General features: G+C 37.6%; 1 protein-coding gene across 4 annotated transcripts in view; it reads left to right on the forward strand.

Annotated features, from left to right (window-relative positions):
* DROSHA (drosha ribonuclease III) overlaps positions 1 to 19107 on the forward strand; it is a 108425-nt gene that overhangs the window by 60995 nt on the left and 28323 nt on the right. For all 4 annotated transcript variants that reach the window (XM_036225472.1, XM_036225474.1, XM_036225475.1 and 1 more), the window contains 7 exons: positions 1695 to 1802; positions 2326 to 2464; positions 2820 to 2880; positions 12030 to 12089; positions 13390 to 13489; positions 16876 to 16978; positions 18679 to 18749. In XM_036225472.1, coding sequence (XP_036081365.1) covers positions 1695 to 1802; positions 2326 to 2464; positions 2820 to 2880; positions 12030 to 12089; positions 13390 to 13489; positions 16876 to 16978; positions 18679 to 18749 — 642 coding nt within the window. The remainder of the gene's footprint in view (positions 1 to 1694; positions 1803 to 2325; positions 2465 to 2819; positions 2881 to 12029; positions 12090 to 13389; positions 13490 to 16875; positions 16979 to 18678; positions 18750 to 19107) is intronic.

Raw genomic sequence — 19107 nt, forward strand, 5'->3', positions numbered from 1 at the left:
GAAATAAGACTTAGGTTAATAAGGGAAGATGTGGGGACCATGCCATTTAATGTTTGGTTTTGTTTTTTTGTCTCCGGGTATAGAACGAGGTTTAAAGGGGTAAGAAGACAGATTTGAGCTTGATGTTACAATAATTTTCTAATAATCAGAGTACTCTAAAGAGGGTATTATATTCTTGACTGGTGATGATGCATCATCTCTCACTGGAGGTATTAAAAAAAAACCATTCACCAGTTCAAGTTCATACTTTAGAAAGACAGTAAAGACAGTTGCAGCACGTAGTCTTCATGACTTATGTGCTTTGAGTTTTTAGCATTAACACCCTTGAGTTCCTTGCAATTTAAATGCCTGGAAAACTGTATTATACTTTGGCCACACACTCTGTTTCCGTATTATTGTGTTTTTTAATATGGCACTTATAAAAACAAAGTGGGCAAAATGCCAGTAATTCAGATCATAATGGCATATCTCTGGGAAGCCCTAGAGGGCAGAAAAAGTGTCTTCATCTTTTCTCTCTTCCAGAACTCTTATAGGCCTTACACATGGAGGTGCTCAATATGTTTTTATTGAATTGAACTGGAAAGAAAGATGTTCTGTTGATTAAGAGATCCTATTTGGGAGAACTAATCTTTCTTTATAATTTAATAATACAAGAAACTGATTTTTGTCGTTTCAGGCAAATCCATTTTCATGTATTTTTAAACAATGCCAGCTTAAAATACTTCAAAGACTAAGAGTCTGTAAAGCATATGTCACTCATTCTGTAGGCTGTGCCCATCCTCCAGGTTCTGATGAATAAGAATGACTCCTTTATTCTCTTGAGTTCTAGGGAAATGTTATTAGAAAAAATAAAAAAGATATGCCTTTCATGAAATTATTTTCCAATGAGGAATCTAGGCAAATTAAAAATGATTGAAACAAACATGAAAGTTCCATGTTTTCAGGTGCTTTAGCTGTATTGGTGACTTTATAAAAATTGTCCTTGGAATATTAGATCATTAAATGTTAAACCTAGAATGGCCTTTGGAGATCATCTGGTTCTTACTTGAAGGACAGTGATGGGCTTCCGGGGGTTGTGAGCCCATTAAGCTTGCATACACCTTGCACGTGTTTGTGCACATGGGTGTTTTTCTGGGGATAGAGTCATTTTCCTTAGATTCTCAAAAGTGTCTTGACCCTCATAAGTTTCAGAATTGATGTCTCAATTCATTCCCTTATAATTAAAGATAGACAAGGAGGAGCAGAAACAGTTGTGACTTCCTTGAGGTTACCCTGCTGAGTACCGATGGAACCAGGGCTGTTCCCACTTGAATGAGGGCGAACGGTCCATGTTCTGACCAGTTTTTTGTATTCACTTATTTAATCCTTTTGACTTTCCTTGAAAGTAGCTATACTGATTTCCCCCCATTTACAGTTGAGGAAACTGACACTGAGAAGTTAAATAACTTGCCCCAAGTCCCACAGTGAATGAGAGACAGTGAAGGATTTAGACTCAGGCATTCTGGTGCAGAGACTGTACCCTTAACAGGTAAGACCCACCACCCCTGCAGGAGGCCATGCAGCCAGTAAACTGTTTAAAGATGTTTTGACATGGAATTTGCGATATGAAAATGGTTCTTGTTTGTTGTGAAATAAGTGAAGCACTTTTAAAAGTTTTTATAGAGTTAAACATGTTGAAATATTTTTTTTCTTAGCATGCAATGATGCTACCTGTTTTGACCCATCATATCCGCTACCACCAATGCCTGATGCATCTGGATAAGTTGATAGGATATACTTTCCAAGATCGTTGTCTGTTACAGGTAAGAAGAATTCCTCTCCTGTACACTCATGTAATAACAAGATAGGAGTAATTAATTCATCTTGCAAGTTACAAATGAAGCATTGAGTTTTCTCTTCTGGGAGATGATGAGGGTGTTTAGAAACAGCTCTCTATTTTATTCTGGCTGCCACTTTCAGACCTTTTTCCTCACCTAATTTCTTCTTTTTAATTTTGAGGCTGTCCCTAATGAAATAAAGTAAAGCAAAAGTTTGCCGGTCAAACCCGAGCCCCTTTTTTTCAGCCTTTCCTTCTTTATGGCTCTTCTTTCCAGGTGCTGCGTATTCTAATGCTCCTCTGAAAGTTGTGGATTTTTAGGTTTCTTTTCAAAAGAGGGCTTTCACCAAAGCTCTGGAAATTTAACACTGGAGGAGATAAAATGGAAAGAACAGGTCTTAAAATTCGACTGAATAGACGTCTCTTTCCCGTTTCATTCGGGATGATATAATGATGATGCCTCTACATTTAGAGTTTTTAAGACTTAACTTATTTTATTGGTATTTTAGCTGGCCATGACTCACCCGAGTCATCACTTAAATTTTGGAATGAATCCTGATCATGCCAGGAATTCATTATCCAACTGTGGAATACGGCAGCCCAAATATGGAGATAGAAAAGTTCATCACATGCACATGCGGAAAAAAGGTATGTTTGGATATTGCTCTCGTGTTTTGGCCTGTGTTTCCTATAGTAAATTAAATCCTCAACAGGAATGTTTCTCTGGTGACTCTCATCCTCTCATTCTACAGTGCTGCCTGACTCATATGTCATAACATTTACTTTGAGCAGGGCATTATAATAAAGGTGGATGCATTTTTTAGAAAAATTTCTCTCTCCTAGCAAGTGTTTTAAGTAACTAAGTTTATTAAACTTGTAGACATGCAGACACATTAAACCTTTTAAAATTAAATTGGGATGAGATAATTTTCTTTCTACATGTCATATATTTTAAAAGTATGCTTTAAAAAAAGTATTTACTTGTATATTTTTCTTTAAATAGGAATTAACACTTTAATAAATATTATGTCACGCCTTGGCCAAGATGACCCAACTCCCTCAAGGTAAAGTAGATTTTCTTGTAGCAGCTTTATTGAGATAGTATTCACATACCATACAATTCGCCCATTTAAAACATACAATTAAATAGTTTTCATTTGTTGACAGTATTATTCAGCCGGATCACTACCTAATTTTAGAACATTTCATCACCGCAGAAAGAAACCTTGTACCTCTTGATAGTTAACCTCCCATTTCCTTCAGCCTGCTTAGCCTGAGGCAGCCACCAATCTACTTTCAGTCCTGAACGTTTCATATCAGCGGTATCGTAAGATACGTTGTGATCCTTCGTGATTGGCTTTGCTTAGCATAATGTTTTCAAGATTTATCCATGTTATACTATGTATTAGTACTTCATTTTGTTTTAATATTCCATAGTATAGTTGTACCACATTTTATTTATCCTTTTATCAATTGATGGGCATTTAGATTGTTCTGCCTTTTAGCTTTATATAAATGACGTTGTTGTGAATATTTGTGTACAGATTTTTCGATGGACATATATTTTGATTTTTCTTGGTTATATACCTAGGGGTCAGATTGTTAGGTCATATGGTAACTCTGTTGAACCTTTTAAGAAACTGCCAGACCGTTTCCCAAAACGGCTACACCATCTGTCATATTTCCAGCAGCAGCATATCAGGGTTCTGATTTCTTCACATCTTTCCCAGCACTTGTTACTTTCTGTCTTTTTGATTCTGGCTATCCTGTTGGATATGAACTGTTTATTGTAGTTTTGTTCGAATTTCCCTGATGGCTGATGATGTGAGTATCTTTTTTTGGTGTGCTTATTGGCTATTTGTGTATCTTTTCTGGAGAAGCATCTGTTCAAATCCTGTTCTCATTTTTATTGGCTTATTTTTTTTATATATTCTGGCTACAAGTCCCTGATATGCAAAAGTTTTTTCTCCTTCTGTTGATCTTTTCATTTCCTAGATTATGTCCTTTAAAGCACAAAAGTTTTGATAAAGTTCAATTTATTTATTATTTCTTTTGTTGCCCGTGCTTTTGCTATCATGGGTCAGATACTTTACCTTATCTAAAGTAACAGTTGGGATTTTGATAGGGATTACATTGAATCTGTAGATCAATTTGTAAATAAGTACCATCTTAATATTAAGTCTGATCCTTGAACATTGGCTGTCTTTACATTTGTCTTCTTTAGTTTCTTTCAAAAATGTTTTATAGTTTTCAGAGTATACATCTTGTATGCCTTTTACTAAATTTCTATTTTTTAAATTCTTTTTGAAGCTGCTGTAAGTTGAATTGTTTTTTTTTAAGTTCATTTTCAGATTATTCATTGCAAGTATATAGAAATACAATTATTTTTATATATTGATCTTGTATCCTACAGCTGTAGTGAGCTCTTTGTTGGCTCTAATAATTTTTTGATGTATTCCCTATGATATTCTCTATGAACATATATCATCTGCAAATGGGGATAGTTTGACTTTTTCCTTTTCATTCTTGGATGCTTTGTTTCATTTTCTTAACCTTAGTTGCCTTGGCTAAAGCCTCTAGTACAATATTGAATAGAAGGGGTGAGAGTGGATACTTGTCGTTTTTCTAATCTTAAGGGGAAAGCATTCAATCTTTCATCATAGAGTGTGATGTTAGCTTCGAGTTTTTCTTAGATACCCTTTAACAGATTGAATTAAAGTTCCCTTTTATTCCTATATTGCATAATGCTTTCATTATAAAAGCATATTAAATTTTGTCAAACGCTTTTTCTGTATCCATTGAGATTATGTGTTTTTTCCACTTATTCTACTCACAGAGTATATTACATTAATTGATTTTTGAGTGTTAAACCAACCTTGCTTTCCTGGGATACATCCCACTTGATCATGGTGTATGATCCTTTAATATGCCGTGAATTCAGTTCGTTAGTGTTGAGGATTTTTGTCTACATTCATAAGAGATACTATTCTGTAGTTTTCATTTCCTGTGGTGCTTTTGTCTGGTTTCGTTATTAGAATAATACTGGGCTTATAGAATGGGTTGGAAACTTGTATGTTTGTTTTCCTTCTTTTATTTTCTGATTTTAAAGGATGCCTTTATATATTAATATTCTCACTTTTTCTCTTGGATTTTTATGCGAGTTTATTTGAGCCAAACTGACATTTGCTGAAGGGCAAAATCTCAGATGCTCCCTTATATTATCACTTGTATGGGCTCGAACCCCTGAAGAATCTGAGAAGGAAATGAGCTTGGTCTCTATAAACTCATTATACCCTGGAAAATTGAATGAAAGCAGATGCCTAATGGCTGATGAGGCTCTGTTGTTGCTCTCAGGGTTATCTATGTGGGAAGTAGAGCAGGTTATATTTTGAAAGACCATAAAGGGAGATTGCCTGAGGATGGCTTTCTTTTTAAAATGGGGAGTTGAAAAGTTGAATAACCAGGCTATTTGTCTTGGGATCCAGCCCTGGATGAAGGTGGGCAGAGCAGAGTTAGAAGTGGCAGAGAGTAGAGGCAGTTGCTGCAGCTGATAACTGGTCTCCACAGCCAGGAGAGTGCCCAGCCACAGCTGACACAGCTCCCTTTTCTATTGTTTTTGGCATATATCACTTTTCTTTTAAAATTGGTTTGCCTTAAGTTGCTTTCTTTTGAGGTTGTCTTAAACCAAACCGAATTTCCTCTTCAGTGAAGAGGTAAACAGATAGGCAGAACAAAACTTTAAAATTCCAGTTTGAAGATGATCATATGTCTTTCTATAGTTTCTCTGAGTCTAAAGTCAGAAAACAACTAATTGCAAGAGTTCTTAATCACACCCTCAGGGAACACGTGGCCACAGTTGTCTTCACCCTATTATATTGTAGTCTCCATATGACCAGTTCTGTATTTTAATAAGTGGAACCTTGAGTTCCCTGGGGCCCCTTTTGCAAGGCTCTACACGCCATAGACACATCCTTTTCGATGATGAAAGCCAAGGTTTAGGTGATCTTTGCCTCATCTTCCCCAGTCATAGTTGGTATGTAAGTTGTCTTTGATTGCATTGTTCAAATGTCATGATTTCTGTTTTCTTTTGCTCTATTGCAAAGGGCGGCTTTCTTACCGTGGCAGAATGAATAATATCGGAGAAACTGTTCATTCTGCATTTCTCATTTTGAAAATGACGCCACTGACAAATTATACCATTGAGAGAATAAACAAATAATCTCTCATGTCCTTTGACTTCCATCCAGTCTTTGGTGCTTGTATTGAGAACATCTTGCTATGTCTCTGATCTTTTTGCTGATGCAGAGTTGACCCAGATTTCTGTTCAGGAAAAGCCTCCTGGTTTTGGCGGCTGGGTCTGCTCCTGCATTCCCCAGTTGTGCACAGGCCTGAGAGCTGTACTTAAACTTTATTCAGATGTAATTCAACAGGCATTTATCTAGTGCCTTTTGAGTTTGAGACAGCATGTAGGTATTTTAGGGGATTCAAAGGCAAGTAAGGCAAAGCTCCCACTCACCAAGATGTCTCACTACCTGAGGTGGAGTAAGAGTGCTATAAACATAAATAGTATAAGGGAGACTCTGCCAGTACTTCAGTGAAGGTCAAAAATGAAATACACATGCAAGACTGCTGTGAGTCTAAGGACAGCTTTGGTGGTTGTTCAGGGATTATAGGTCAGTTTTATACTGTGCACTTGAATAATTGAGTTCACTTGAAATGATTTGCCCTCTCCTCTGTTTGTTTTTTAGTTTGCTATTATAAAAAGGGATGCAGTAGTCTCTGCTCCTTAGAAGTGTTTGTATATCTTTGAAGCAAACACTATCAAATTGCAAGTGTCGGTGTTGGATCTCCCAAGCAAGCTTGCTCAGAATTTCAGAGAGCAAGCGAGCAAGTAGGTTGTTTGGGAAAACTTTCTCTGGCACCGATGGAAGTGGGGGGTGGGGAGCAAAGCGGGCAGGGGAGAGGGCCAAGAAGAGGGGTTCTTCACCGAATTCTTCTCCTGGTATCCCTGGAAATCACTCTTGCCATCCTGCCCATTCTGTAGCACAGTTAGTGACCACGTCTACCAGTTTCCCCTCACACTGCTTCCGCAGTCAGTCGTCTTGCCATTTCTGGAGGCTTTATGCTAGTTCTTAGTGGTGAGTGGCATGAAAGCTGTGAAGTCTTGCTGCCTACCGAATAAGTTGGGACCTCCCCACCTCACAGCCCCGGCACCCACGACCTGACCCCAGGCCACTTTTCCAGGCACATCTTTCTTTTCCCTGTGGCTCTCTACACACCACTAAGGCTGTCAGATGTCCTGTCTCTCTTTCCCATATGCCAGCTGTCACTGTACAGCTACCTGTGGGATGCCCTGTACCCCAGTGATTTCCTGCCCAAGTCCTGTCAGTATTTGTTTTATGGTGCACATTCTAGTTTTTCTGTGTATTATAATTATGTTATGGGCTGATTTTCTTTACTGTACCTTTAGCATTTTGAGGGGGTCTGTGGTCCTCTCTTTTTACTTTTTAAATTTCCTTTCCTTTTGCAACTAGTGCCTTTCACAGAGCAGGGGCTCATTAAGTAAATATTAAAGGAAAGAATGCCATTTATGATACTTTTATCCCAAGTTATTTACTTGTTGGCTAGCACTAGGGGAAACTGAGTTTTAAGGTCATGATCAGGGCCATCAGCAGAGGTTTAAATAAATGGCCGGTTAGTGTTTTACCTAATCTGATTTGGCATCAGCTAGGATATACAAAGAAGCACGAAAACTTCAAATTAATAAAATCTTGTCTGCCTTTCAAAAGTACAAAATAACTTTTATGATGGCATCATCTCAACTGCATATGCTACCTATAATTTTAAAGTGTTAACTGTTTAACCATATAAATCTCAGTTGTATAGTTATATTTAACTCATGCAAATTACAATGAATTGTTACCACATAAAGGGTCTCTGAAGGATTGGCATTTGGTGGCATTCAAGTAACGTATGTGTTACCAGAAGGCTTTTGGGAGAGAGGGGTCAGAACACTGGTAGTGGAAAAATGAGAGGATCACGTGCCCTTGATTTTTGTTTTGTTTTGATTGGTAGAGTCATTGCTGGACAGAGTGTACAAGAATCTGTTGGACCAACAAAAGAGACATATAAACACTATTTATTAATAGCCTTGTGTTTAAGGAAATAATAGTTGCAGAGTATATTTTAAATCAGTTATACACAAGTATTTTATATTAAAAACAGTAAAAAAAATGCATTGAATATATGTGAACTCCACTGAGTGGATTTAATGACTTCAGTGCTTCAAGTTAAATCCCAGAGATACTTAACCTGAGATCCACGGGTCCAGTGGGTGACAGAGATAGTAACTCTGTGACTTTACCTGTCCCCCAGATGTCCAGGTAGGTAGATGTAATGAGTAAAAGGGATTCCTGAATTGGGTGGAAGTTTAGCTGAGCTCCAAGGCCCCCTCTGGCTCTATTCTGCCAGCCATGCTTGGGGCTTAGAGGGCAGAGTGAGAAGATGCTGTCCATGCCCTTACTCTAGCAGTTACCTTTGGACTTTATCCAGTTCCAACATGGTTTTCCATGGAGTAAATGATATCTTACAGAAATTACTGTTACAGGGAGACCGTTGTATATTATAAAGTGCTTTGAATTCCTCAGACCAAAGGGGATATATAAATGTTACAGTTAATCTAGATTCCATAATGCCTCTGTTGATTCAGTTCTCAAAAACAAATGGCGTGTTTGCTGCTCAGTAAACATCTCCTCTTGAAGCTTGCTGGTATTTATAATGGGGGTGATTAAAGGAAGCAGAAACAATTGAAGAAGGAACAAAAGGTTTGTTTCAAGGACTAGTAGCTCACTCTGTCCATTTTTTCCAGGTAAACCATTGGGTTAGGAATTGTCCAGTATAATGATAAACTATTGTGGTGTTTAATCCCATTTTGTTTGTGGCTTATTGCCAGAGTCTAGTCATAATGTAGATACAGAAAAACATATGCTTGATAGGGGCAAATTATTTAATGGATGGCAGAGTCATTATTGAATAAACCTGTTTAGAATAGTGACCTTGTATTTCAACATACTGAATAATAGTCTAACTTTGTGGTTATTAAAATCTTAGACATAGTTCTTGTCTCCCTGAAAGTTTATAAGAGAAATTAAAGTAAAATTTACGCCAGTATGACTACATTCAAAATAGTGTATGACTCAAAGCGGCCATTATTCTTTGACTAGATGTCTTATTATTCTTTAATAAAGCATAAGACCATTCAAAGATGGTTTGTCTCCACTGCAGCCCCTTGCTAGGGTTTTTTTGCTTTCCATATTAAGTAGATTTTCCTATATAGTACTTTGAACTGTTGGGAAGAAAATAATATCTCTACCACAGAAAATGCATTTTTATTTTACTGGCTTGTGAACAATAGGAGATTGTTAAATTTTTTTTAAAACCATTTTTTTCTTAGTTTTATCATCTCTCAGGACAATAGCTTACTAGGATTCATGAAATTAAATTAGCAAGAGGACAATAGCTTACTAGGATTCATGAAATTAAATTAGCAAGAGGACAATAGCTTACTAGGATTCATGAAATTAAATTAGGGAGAGGACTTAGGGGTTAACATCATCTTACCATTAAGCTGTGTCTTTATTCCTTGATTTTTTTCTCCAAGAATGATGACAGATGCTTTTGGAGTTCTGGATATTTGGCAGAAAGCAAAACTGTAGTACTGAGTAGCTTCTAAAAGATTTTAAAAAATAATAATGTCTTGTATTTCACCATGGAACTTTTTTGTTAGTCTTGGCTAGTGGATTAGCAGCAAGAACAAAAAAATACATCTGTTAAAATCTAATATATATTTGGTAAGGGTAAGAGAAATATGTTTTGGGGCCTAATGTTTATTTTCCTTATTTTCTTTTTTTCTTTAGTAAACTATTAAATTATGAATTCTTCACCATGGCCATAAATTTCCTTCCTTCCTTCCTTCCTTCCTTCCTTCCTTCCTTCCTTCCTTCCTTCCTTCCTTCCTTCCTTCCTTCCTTCCATTTCCCATTATTGGCTATTAACCACTTGAAAAAACATCTTTTTGACATAAAGGCCATAACTTGAAATCAGGGTTCAGAATCACTTCATTGTTGCTCAGCTCTTTCCAGTTTTCTCCTATTACATCTATTTTTCTTTTAAAATTCCAAAATATGAAGGAATGGTAGATAGAAGAGTAAACTTACTTATGAGATATGTGAGATAATATAAAATTTAACTCAAAATACCAAGTAGATGATGTGATAGCCAAGTCATTTAATTTACAAATGTATATATATGCATTTATTTATATATATGTGTGTGTATACACACACACACATATATTCATATACTGATACTATAATATGGAAACTAAACTGGCACACATGAAAAAGAACAATGAAAAATAGTATAGAATTTTGTTATAGATTGAGTGATAAACGTTTAAGTAAAGTGAGAATGGAGGTGTGGGTGGTGGGGGTGAGCCAGCAGCCTGGAGAGCTCTAGTAATCAGGGCAGGCCTCCCACCTGACCTTAAGAATGAGCGGAATTTAGGAGAGGAACCATGCAAGGGAGAAGGGATGGTGTGTCTGGTACAATGCAGAGATTGGTGAACTTAGAGTTCTAAAATTGCTATTGAAAGTAGATAAAATGAGTGGGTATGATGGCACTAGAGAGATAATGGCCTAGAAAGCCAGGTAGGTTTAGGCTTGGTGGACAGCTATTGAATTTTTCAGATGATGAGGGTTGGTATCAGAGGCTTAAGGAGGCCCCCGGAGTCCGGGAGGCTAGCTCCTGTGTGGGCCCAGGCCTGTCCCTTGCTTTCTTTGCTCCGGTCGCAGCAACTTCCTTTCCTTGCCTTCCTTTTCTCCTCACCGTTGTCACCGTTCTTTCCGGTTTCCTCCTGTTGTACAGCTCCCAGCCCCATATTTTCTCATTCTGGAACTAGCCCTGAGATAAGCACTCAGATTCTTCTCATATATGGCTTTAGACGACTCATTAGGTCCCAGCTTACTCTAAACAGAATTAGATTTGTATCCACCTCTTAGAGAGATTACTCATCAGTGGCCTCAGCTATTTCTTCTCATCTTACTTGTCTCTGTTTCTTCCTTGAAACACATTCTTCTCGTTGGTAGAAGAATAATACTGGGCGCCTTTTCCTCCTGCCTCCCTGGCCAGTCCTCCTCTGGGCTGGCTTCCCTTCTGTTTGAGCCTGACCGTGACCTCCCCGGGGGGCTCTGTTCTCAGACTCCTTTTCTTCAGCTGAATTCTCTCCCTCAGTAGTGTCATCTAGTTCCACTGCCTGAAATCCTATGTGAACTTTAACCACACCTAAAGATTTATTACCAACTTCGTCCTTGCCCATGAGCAGTAGGTCAGTATATCTCTTCATTTGGATGTTGTATAGACATTTCGAGTTACTATCCCTAGAAATGCATTGCTTCTCCTCAAGTCTGTTTCACTTTTGGTCTTCCCCTTGCCATGAATGGCACAACTTTTTACCCAGCTACTTAAGCCAGAATCTAGGTGTTGACTTTTATTCTTTTGTTTTGCTTACCTTCCAGATCCCAACTATCATAGAGTGTTAGAGAAGTCAACCTTGAGGGATGAGTAGGTTTTCTGTGTGGCTCTGTACACGTGGCAGAGAGCTGGCCTGAACAGAGGCAGTGAGTGTTGTGGGGGATGCCCTTTTTAGGGGGTACCAGGCAGTTTTGAAGCAGGAGCCCAACACATAAGTGGAACTGAAACGGTAGTGTAGGCCTCTTTTGAAAGACTTTAGGTGCTAGGCTGACTTTAGAGTTTGGGCAATGGGAAGCAGTCCTTAGAACATTGTACCCAAACTGGTTTTTCAGCGTTCATTTCTAACCCTCACTAGGAAACATTCTCCTTTCTGTGTCTACCTGACAGCAGTGTAAGAGATTCACAATAGGGTGCTGTCTCCTTGCTTTAAATCTGATCCCCAAGGGAAGGCAGCCCTAGGTTGGAAAGCCTGAACCACGTGGTATGAGAGGACACCCCCTCCCTTTCCCATTAGGTGGACCTTCAGCTCTGTCAGATGGTGGTCAGTGCTCTTGGTTAAGAAGAATAAGGCAGGGTGTTTTGATTCCTAAAAGGACACCCGAGGGTGTCCTTTCTTTGAGGAGAGAGAGGGAGAGAATGTAAATGCGAGCTATTGTAAGTGATCTTTTAAATTTTCCTACAGGATTAATCACAATGAACGTTTGGAGTTCCTGGGTGATGCCGTTGTTGAATTTCTGACCAGGTAAGGAGACTTTTCCACTGCCGCCCAATAATTACATTTTGTAGGCAACATACTTAATACCTTGCCTTCTTTATAATTAGCCAAATAAGGCACCGAAACATCTTGCATTTTGTCTCTGCTGTGGAGCTTAAAAGCCACATTTCTGTGCTCTTGCCCTGATAACTTGCACTCACTGATGCTGTAATGAGCAAGATTACAAGATGAAAGGCTGGTGTCTCTGTCCTGTCAAATTTATGTTCAAGTTGCTAGAGCCACAAGAGATCAGCTTACCTTGGTCTAGATGCTTCAGAGCTTATATTCAATTTGTAAAGAAAGGGATGATATTTTAAAATGTCATTTCATTTTCTAGGATTTGTCTTTGATCCCTTTCGCACTCTTTCTGATCTCAAGGGAAGTAAAGCTTACAAGTAATTTTAATGTCGAGGGGGTGGTGGTGGTGGTTGTGTGTGTGTGTGTGTGTGCGTGTGTGTGTGTGTGTGCCCCAGCAGTGTCTTAGGGTCTTTAATTTGGACGAAAATGCTTTCTGCTTTTTATACTCACATAATTTTTCTTTTAAAGAGAGATAACACATGCCTTTCTTGGAACTGTCTTGAGTTGTTTTTATTCTCTTTGGGTTATATCTTTTCCCAAGAAGGACATAATGAGCCAAAGGGGCTACTCTCTAAGCCTGTTCTCGCCAGACACAAGCCTGGTGGATCTTCAAAATCGGTGTGAGATTTAGGGGACATCAGTTGCTGTTGTGGTCCTAACCGGTGTTCCATGTGGCCTTCTGGCCAGTTCCTGCACTTTCCTAATCATCCCCTTGAGGCTCATTCTTACGGCACAACCAGCCACATGTGCCACTCTCGGTTCTGTTCCTGTCCTTGTCTGTACTTGTGAGGAATATGTCCCCACTGCTGCCCTGCTGGGGGCTTCCCAGACTTTTTTCTTCAGGGGCCATTCGTAACAACCCAAGCAAAAGTATTTGTTTCCAGGCCCAGTTTGTGAGTATCAGATAGATTTGCTCTTAGCAATGTGTGACTGGTTTTCAGGTCTTTGTTGTCATATGAGATTTCAGAGAAACCTTGTAACAGAAATAAATGTGAAAAGTTTAGTGAATGGTGCTGTTATGGTTTTAGCATATTCAGATAATACTATGCTTTCTATTTAACTTTCATAGACTTTTAGTCAAACCCTTTAGTTTATTTCAATTCACCTACCCTCTGCTGCACAGGTATTTGGTGCCCTGCCTGTTTTTGTAACGTAGAGCCGTGGACAGAAAGTTGCGATGCATATTTATTTATGTGCTTTTTTTTTGTAGTGTCCATTTGTACTATTTGTTTCCTAGTCTGGAAGAAGGAGGATTAGCGACCTATCGGACTGCCATCGTTCAGAATCAACACCTTGCCATGCTGGCAAAGGTACATCAAACATCCGAAGCGCTTGTAGACAACTCTGACATTCTCTCCTTCAGTCCATGCATAATTTTGCATTTGAATATATAACTCTTTAGCATGTATTTAGGGTTTAATATTTTATAGACCGGGAGGATGTTTTTTGTTGTTCATTTGTTTGGGTTTTAAGGATTCAGCCTTATCAGTTCAGTTACCTGTGTGAGTATCACCAGTGGCTAATGGACTCCACAGTGAGGTAACGATAACAGAAGGGGGAAAATTTGACAGATGTGCATGAACAGAGTTAAACATTTGAGGAAAAGGAACATGAGAGCAGAGCAAAAGAAATGAAATTTTTATATTTCCCCTATACATAATATTTCTGTATTATATTTGTTTTTAATTTACTTTAACAAGTAGAATTATAGCTTTGAATAGAATACTCCAGGCCATTTTTACCCATAGGGAATTCTTTATAGAATTTTGAGAATCCCAAGTCATAAATCTCATTAAGATTTAAGGTTTAGGTGGTCCACCTAGCCACATTGACTTAGCTAGGTTCCGAACAGAACCTTTTCTTGATTTAGATTCATGGTAGGTGTTTTACTTAACGTTATCTCATTTGATATTCCTACCTCTGTGTGGTATCTTACTGCAGTAAATCATAACAGACAGAAGCTAGGCGCTCACGTTGGCCATCAGGATTCTAGCCCACACCCCTCCACTTGCAAACGGTGGAGCCACGCGCGAACTGTTGTTCTCTTCTCCAAGCCTTTGCTTTCCCGTCTGTAAAATGGAGGTGACATTAGCACCTGCCGTACAGAGTGGTTGTGAGAACTAATGACAGTATCATTTGAGTTTTAATGATTCGGTTTATACAGGGCTTGGCACAGTGCCTGTTCATCATGGTAATCACCCAAACATGTAAATGAATTAGTAGGAGTTAATTGTTTTTATTGCTGCTACCACTATTCTCATTATAAATCATTACATTTTATGGACCTGTGGGTTTATTCAGTAGGAGGGGGAACTGTGGCTCTTAAATCCCCAAATATTGACGATCCACTAAAAAGGCTTTTGTGAGTTTTCTTTGATTTTTGCCTTAAGTGATTTTTATTGTTTTCTTCATTTTGATACAAATGTTAGTTTGATAGAAATGACTAGATAAAACCCATTCTAGTTTTATGACTGACTTCTTAATATGATCTTGCCACGGCAATAATAACATTCAAAATGTGGTTAATTTTATCCCATGGTTTTGTGTTAGCGAATGTCCACTGTTTTATGTAGCTACAGCATCATCAGAGTTATAGTGATAGACTTTGACCCAGTTTTGGTGGCATTTGCGAATGGAAATAATGATGTCTTAATGAAAAACTAGGCAACAGGTGTGCTAACTTGGTTTTAGCCCTCTCAGTGAATAAAATTCCACAACTTTATGTAAATCTTCAGTGTTTAGTTGATTAAATAGTCCTGATATTCCACATGAATGCCCACTGGAAATACCTGTTAATAAATAGTCAACCCCCTCCCCACTATTTTCTTTATAGTGTCAGATATAATGGAGTTGTATAATTATTTTGCAAACAGTTTTAGGGAGGATATTTATAAAGTGTGGGAAATTGCCATAGCACGAAAACAGAAGCTATTATGTAACACACTGGATGTTCTACAAAGCCATGAGTTATGTAAGGCGGGTGGCCAGTTCCTCCCTTTAGGGATTTCTATATGATATTCCTTTGCCCCAAGCCGTGACATTCCCAGAGCACTCAACACTCATCTGTTCTAGCAGAAGGCAGTGGTACTCTTGCCTTTCTTTGGTCTAGACTATGACTCTTGACCATTTAGGAGGAGGAGACTAGATAAGAAGACCCTTTTGAGAATTTAATGAAAGTTCTAGGTCACTTCTTCAGCAAATGAATGTTTTAATACATGCACAGTTGAACATCACTCTTTTTTCAAAAAGTTCCACTAATGCCTACATGAAAAAATATATAGAGCAGGGATTATGGGAAGTTGGAAAATTCATAGCATTCCACAATAGTTGTTTATATTATAAATTATGGCTGCGGACTACTCTCAAGTAGGACTCCAGAGATAGCAAACAATTGAATTTTCCCAGTGAAGTTGTGAAACAGATAAAATTTGCATTTTCTAGTATAAATTCTTACACTTGGGGATCAATTTTTTAAGAGGCGTTTCTGCTGTTGCATTTGTGGTAGTCAGAACTCTCATTCGAGTATATTTTATATGCATGAATTCCTAGCAACACAAAATACTGATAGCATGTATGTCTTATTTTTATTCTTTGTCTTTTTCCAATATAAATGGATATAGATATTTTTAACATACATACTGAAATAAACAAAATTGAGTATCTTTTATCTGAGGACTTATGAGACTCATATTATCCTCAGTTGTTCATTGACTTGTGTCTTATTCCATATGACATGGAATGTTATTGCTTAGTAAGTATTTATTGAATTGAATTACATGGTATGGAAGCAGATTTAGTGCATGCTTATGGTTATGCAGTGTTCTTTCTCCTTTTATGGAAAGAATTATAATTTCTATTTTTTCAATCTCAGGAATTTTATTTAAAACATTCATTCTGTGTTTAGTCGTAAGAGGACTTGAATTATTCGAAATATAATAGATTAAGAAATAAATAGGAATGGAACTCAAGATAAAGAGAAAATATGAGTAGGACGGTAAAATGAAGCTGGAGGTAAAGTTAGTCAACACAGACGTATTCTCAAGTCCTATACGTTTTCTGGAGCTGGGCCACAAATTTGGCTCTAAACTTGTCTGAGGCCAAATTGAAAAGGAAACATAATTCATTATAAACAATATTCCCAGAGCCCTTAAAATAAACCCAGCCTATTGCTGAGATCTAACTGAGTCTTCAGAAGGATGAGTCCGGAGACCTCACAAAAGGGGCGCAAATACAAATATACAGGGACCCCAACATCCTTACCAAATAGAAAAAAGATTTAGAGATATGAGACATTTTGAAGGGTCCCCATTTACCACATAAAAATCTGTTTTGTATGGTACCAGCATCATCAGTACCACATAAAACTCTGGAATCAGAAAGGTTAACTTTGGGCTGGGCTTGTGTTTCCCTAGACATATTGCATGAACTCAAGGGCGCCTGGTCTTTTAGCAAAGTTTTATTCCAGCTCAGGCTATTGCTTTGTCTGAACTTGGACTAGAGTTCATAGAAGTCCGCTTGGTGAAAAGTCAAGCTTTGTTGTATGTAAGGACTACTGATGAATGGTAGACTAAACTTTCTTAATATACTGACATAGGCCTGTTATTTGTAGCCATAATCCTTTACCCGTAGGAGATGTTGAGTTATCACAGCTATGATTTTGCCAAATTTTTTCTTTCTGTCATTTTGAATTTCGTAGAAACTTGAACTGGATCGATTTATGCTTTATGCCCATGGACCTGATCTTTGTAGGGAATCAGACCTTCGACATGCAATGGCTAATTGTTTTGAAGCATTAATAGGTAATTTCTCTTTTTATAATTTAGTTTTTTACGTGTCTAAGATGTCTGATGAGCACATAAAATTCAATGTGGAGACTTGGGACATAGTGACTTGTTCCCAAAGCATGTGAGGTTACCACCTCGTTGAAAACACTGCATTTTTTTAAATTCTGGGGCTTGAGTCTATAGCTATTATTTATTCTCTTTAAGCAAGAGTGATGCAGACACTTTACTTCTCTACTCACATGCTTTACTTCCTCAATTTCTTTTTTTACTGTAACCAGAATATAGTTAGCTGTTGGTATAGGAAAATTATGAAGAGTTAATTAGCTTGTGATTGCCAGCATGCTTTACAATGGAATGTTACAGTGGATTGACACTTCCTTGATTTTTTTTTTTAGGTGAATGATTGAATACATTTTATTTTTCAAAGGCCTTTGTACTTCCTTATCAATTTTGCCCTCTTCCTTTGAAAATGAATATAAAAGCTTGCCATTATAGTTTTATGCTGATGATGGTAGCATTAGAGAATGTTTAATAATTATCCAGTCTTTTCACAGCTTTGTCTCTTTTGCACGAATACGTCTTATTTTCAGAGAGTTTGTCACATGGAATTACTGTGCTCTGTACACATAATATTTTTGACACTTAGTGTTCCAGTTGGCTCCAGAGCCAGGAAGATATGCTCGAATTCTCTCTCTCATTTATCAGCTCTGCGTCTGCGCCTAGTTATTGAATCTCTTTGAGCCTGTTTTCCCATCTATGACATGCAGATAGTATTACCTCACAGAGTTGTCATAAGGATCTTAATAGCCAATCCTGACAGCATCCAATCCAGAGCAAAGTTTCATTCTCTTAAACTCTTCCCCCAAATCACCTGCAATGAGCCTAAATCCTATAAACCTTTTCTAACATCCTCTCACTGAGGCACCCATGAAGGTGAAGATAAGAATGTGAAAATGGTTTATATGGTGCCAAGAGCATAAGTGGCCCGCAAAATGGCTACTGTTATTACTGTCATTATTACTATTGTTGGTATTATTACTATAACTATTGATAAATAATAAATGTGTTTAGTCATCAAAAGCCCTGGTGATTAAGTGTCTTAATATTTTGCATGGAAAATAGCCTTTCTAAAGACAGATATGAAAATATGATTTCATGGATATATGACTGTCCTACTTCAGGGTTATTTGATATGCAGTTAAAGTGTTACTACAATACTTACTGGTGCGACTAATGGTAAATGCATATAGTGCATAATTATCTCAAAAGTTTTTAAATTAATTATTTCAAATGAAAGGTAAAAATTGTCCTGATTTTTATTTGTGGGAGCCTTTCATGATATGAATCCAGATTTTTTTTTATGCTCTGAAACATAAACTCTAAATACAGAAAACAAAACAACATTTTTGTAAAGTCAAGTATTTGTGCATAGTAAGGTTCATACCCATATCTTTTATGATAGTTCATATTTGGCCTCTTTTACTTACAATATTAGATTTAGACTTTAGCAAATTGAATTTTATATTTCAGTATCATTTATAATACAAAGCATAGCTAAAAGAGGAAAAATGCTACCTTTAAAACAATTGCTTCTGATCTTGTCGCTTATTTCCGTGAGTGAATTCTGGCTTGCCTTTTTACTTTTTATAGAGATATGTAATTTTCTCTGAATATTAATGCAGGCTTCCTTTGGGCATTCTCTCCCTTTTATCTAGGAGCTGTTTACTTGGAGGGAAGCCTGGAGGAAGCCAAGCAGTTATTTGGACGCTTACTCTTTAATGATCCGGTATTTATCTCGACTCATTTGATTTTTCTCAGTTACATATCATTACAGAAGATGTTATATTAATTAGTCTTTGTGCTTTAAAGAGCGTCTAGGAGGAACAAGTACATCAAAAATAGCTCATTCAAACTCTTTGCAGATGGGAGAGGTCTGTGGACATTGGCACGAGGAGGTTGTCTTCTACCTAAAACCTTGTCTTTCTTCAGGGTCACTTGTAACTGAAATACAAATACAAATATAGAAGGGCTTTGCTTTATTTTGAAGTATCTTGAAGTTAATTATGATTTTCTCTTGTAATAATCGTTGGGTACCTACCCCATGCAGGCTCAGTTGAAGTTCTAGCCTTTTGGCTTTTCTGATT

This window comes from Rousettus aegyptiacus, unplaced genomic scaffold, assembly GCF_014176215.1.
Source record: "Rousettus aegyptiacus isolate mRouAeg1 unplaced genomic scaffold, mRouAeg1.p scaffold_m13_p_8, whole genome shotgun sequence".
Taxonomy (NCBI): domain Eukaryota; kingdom Metazoa; phylum Chordata; class Mammalia; order Chiroptera; family Pteropodidae; genus Rousettus; species Rousettus aegyptiacus.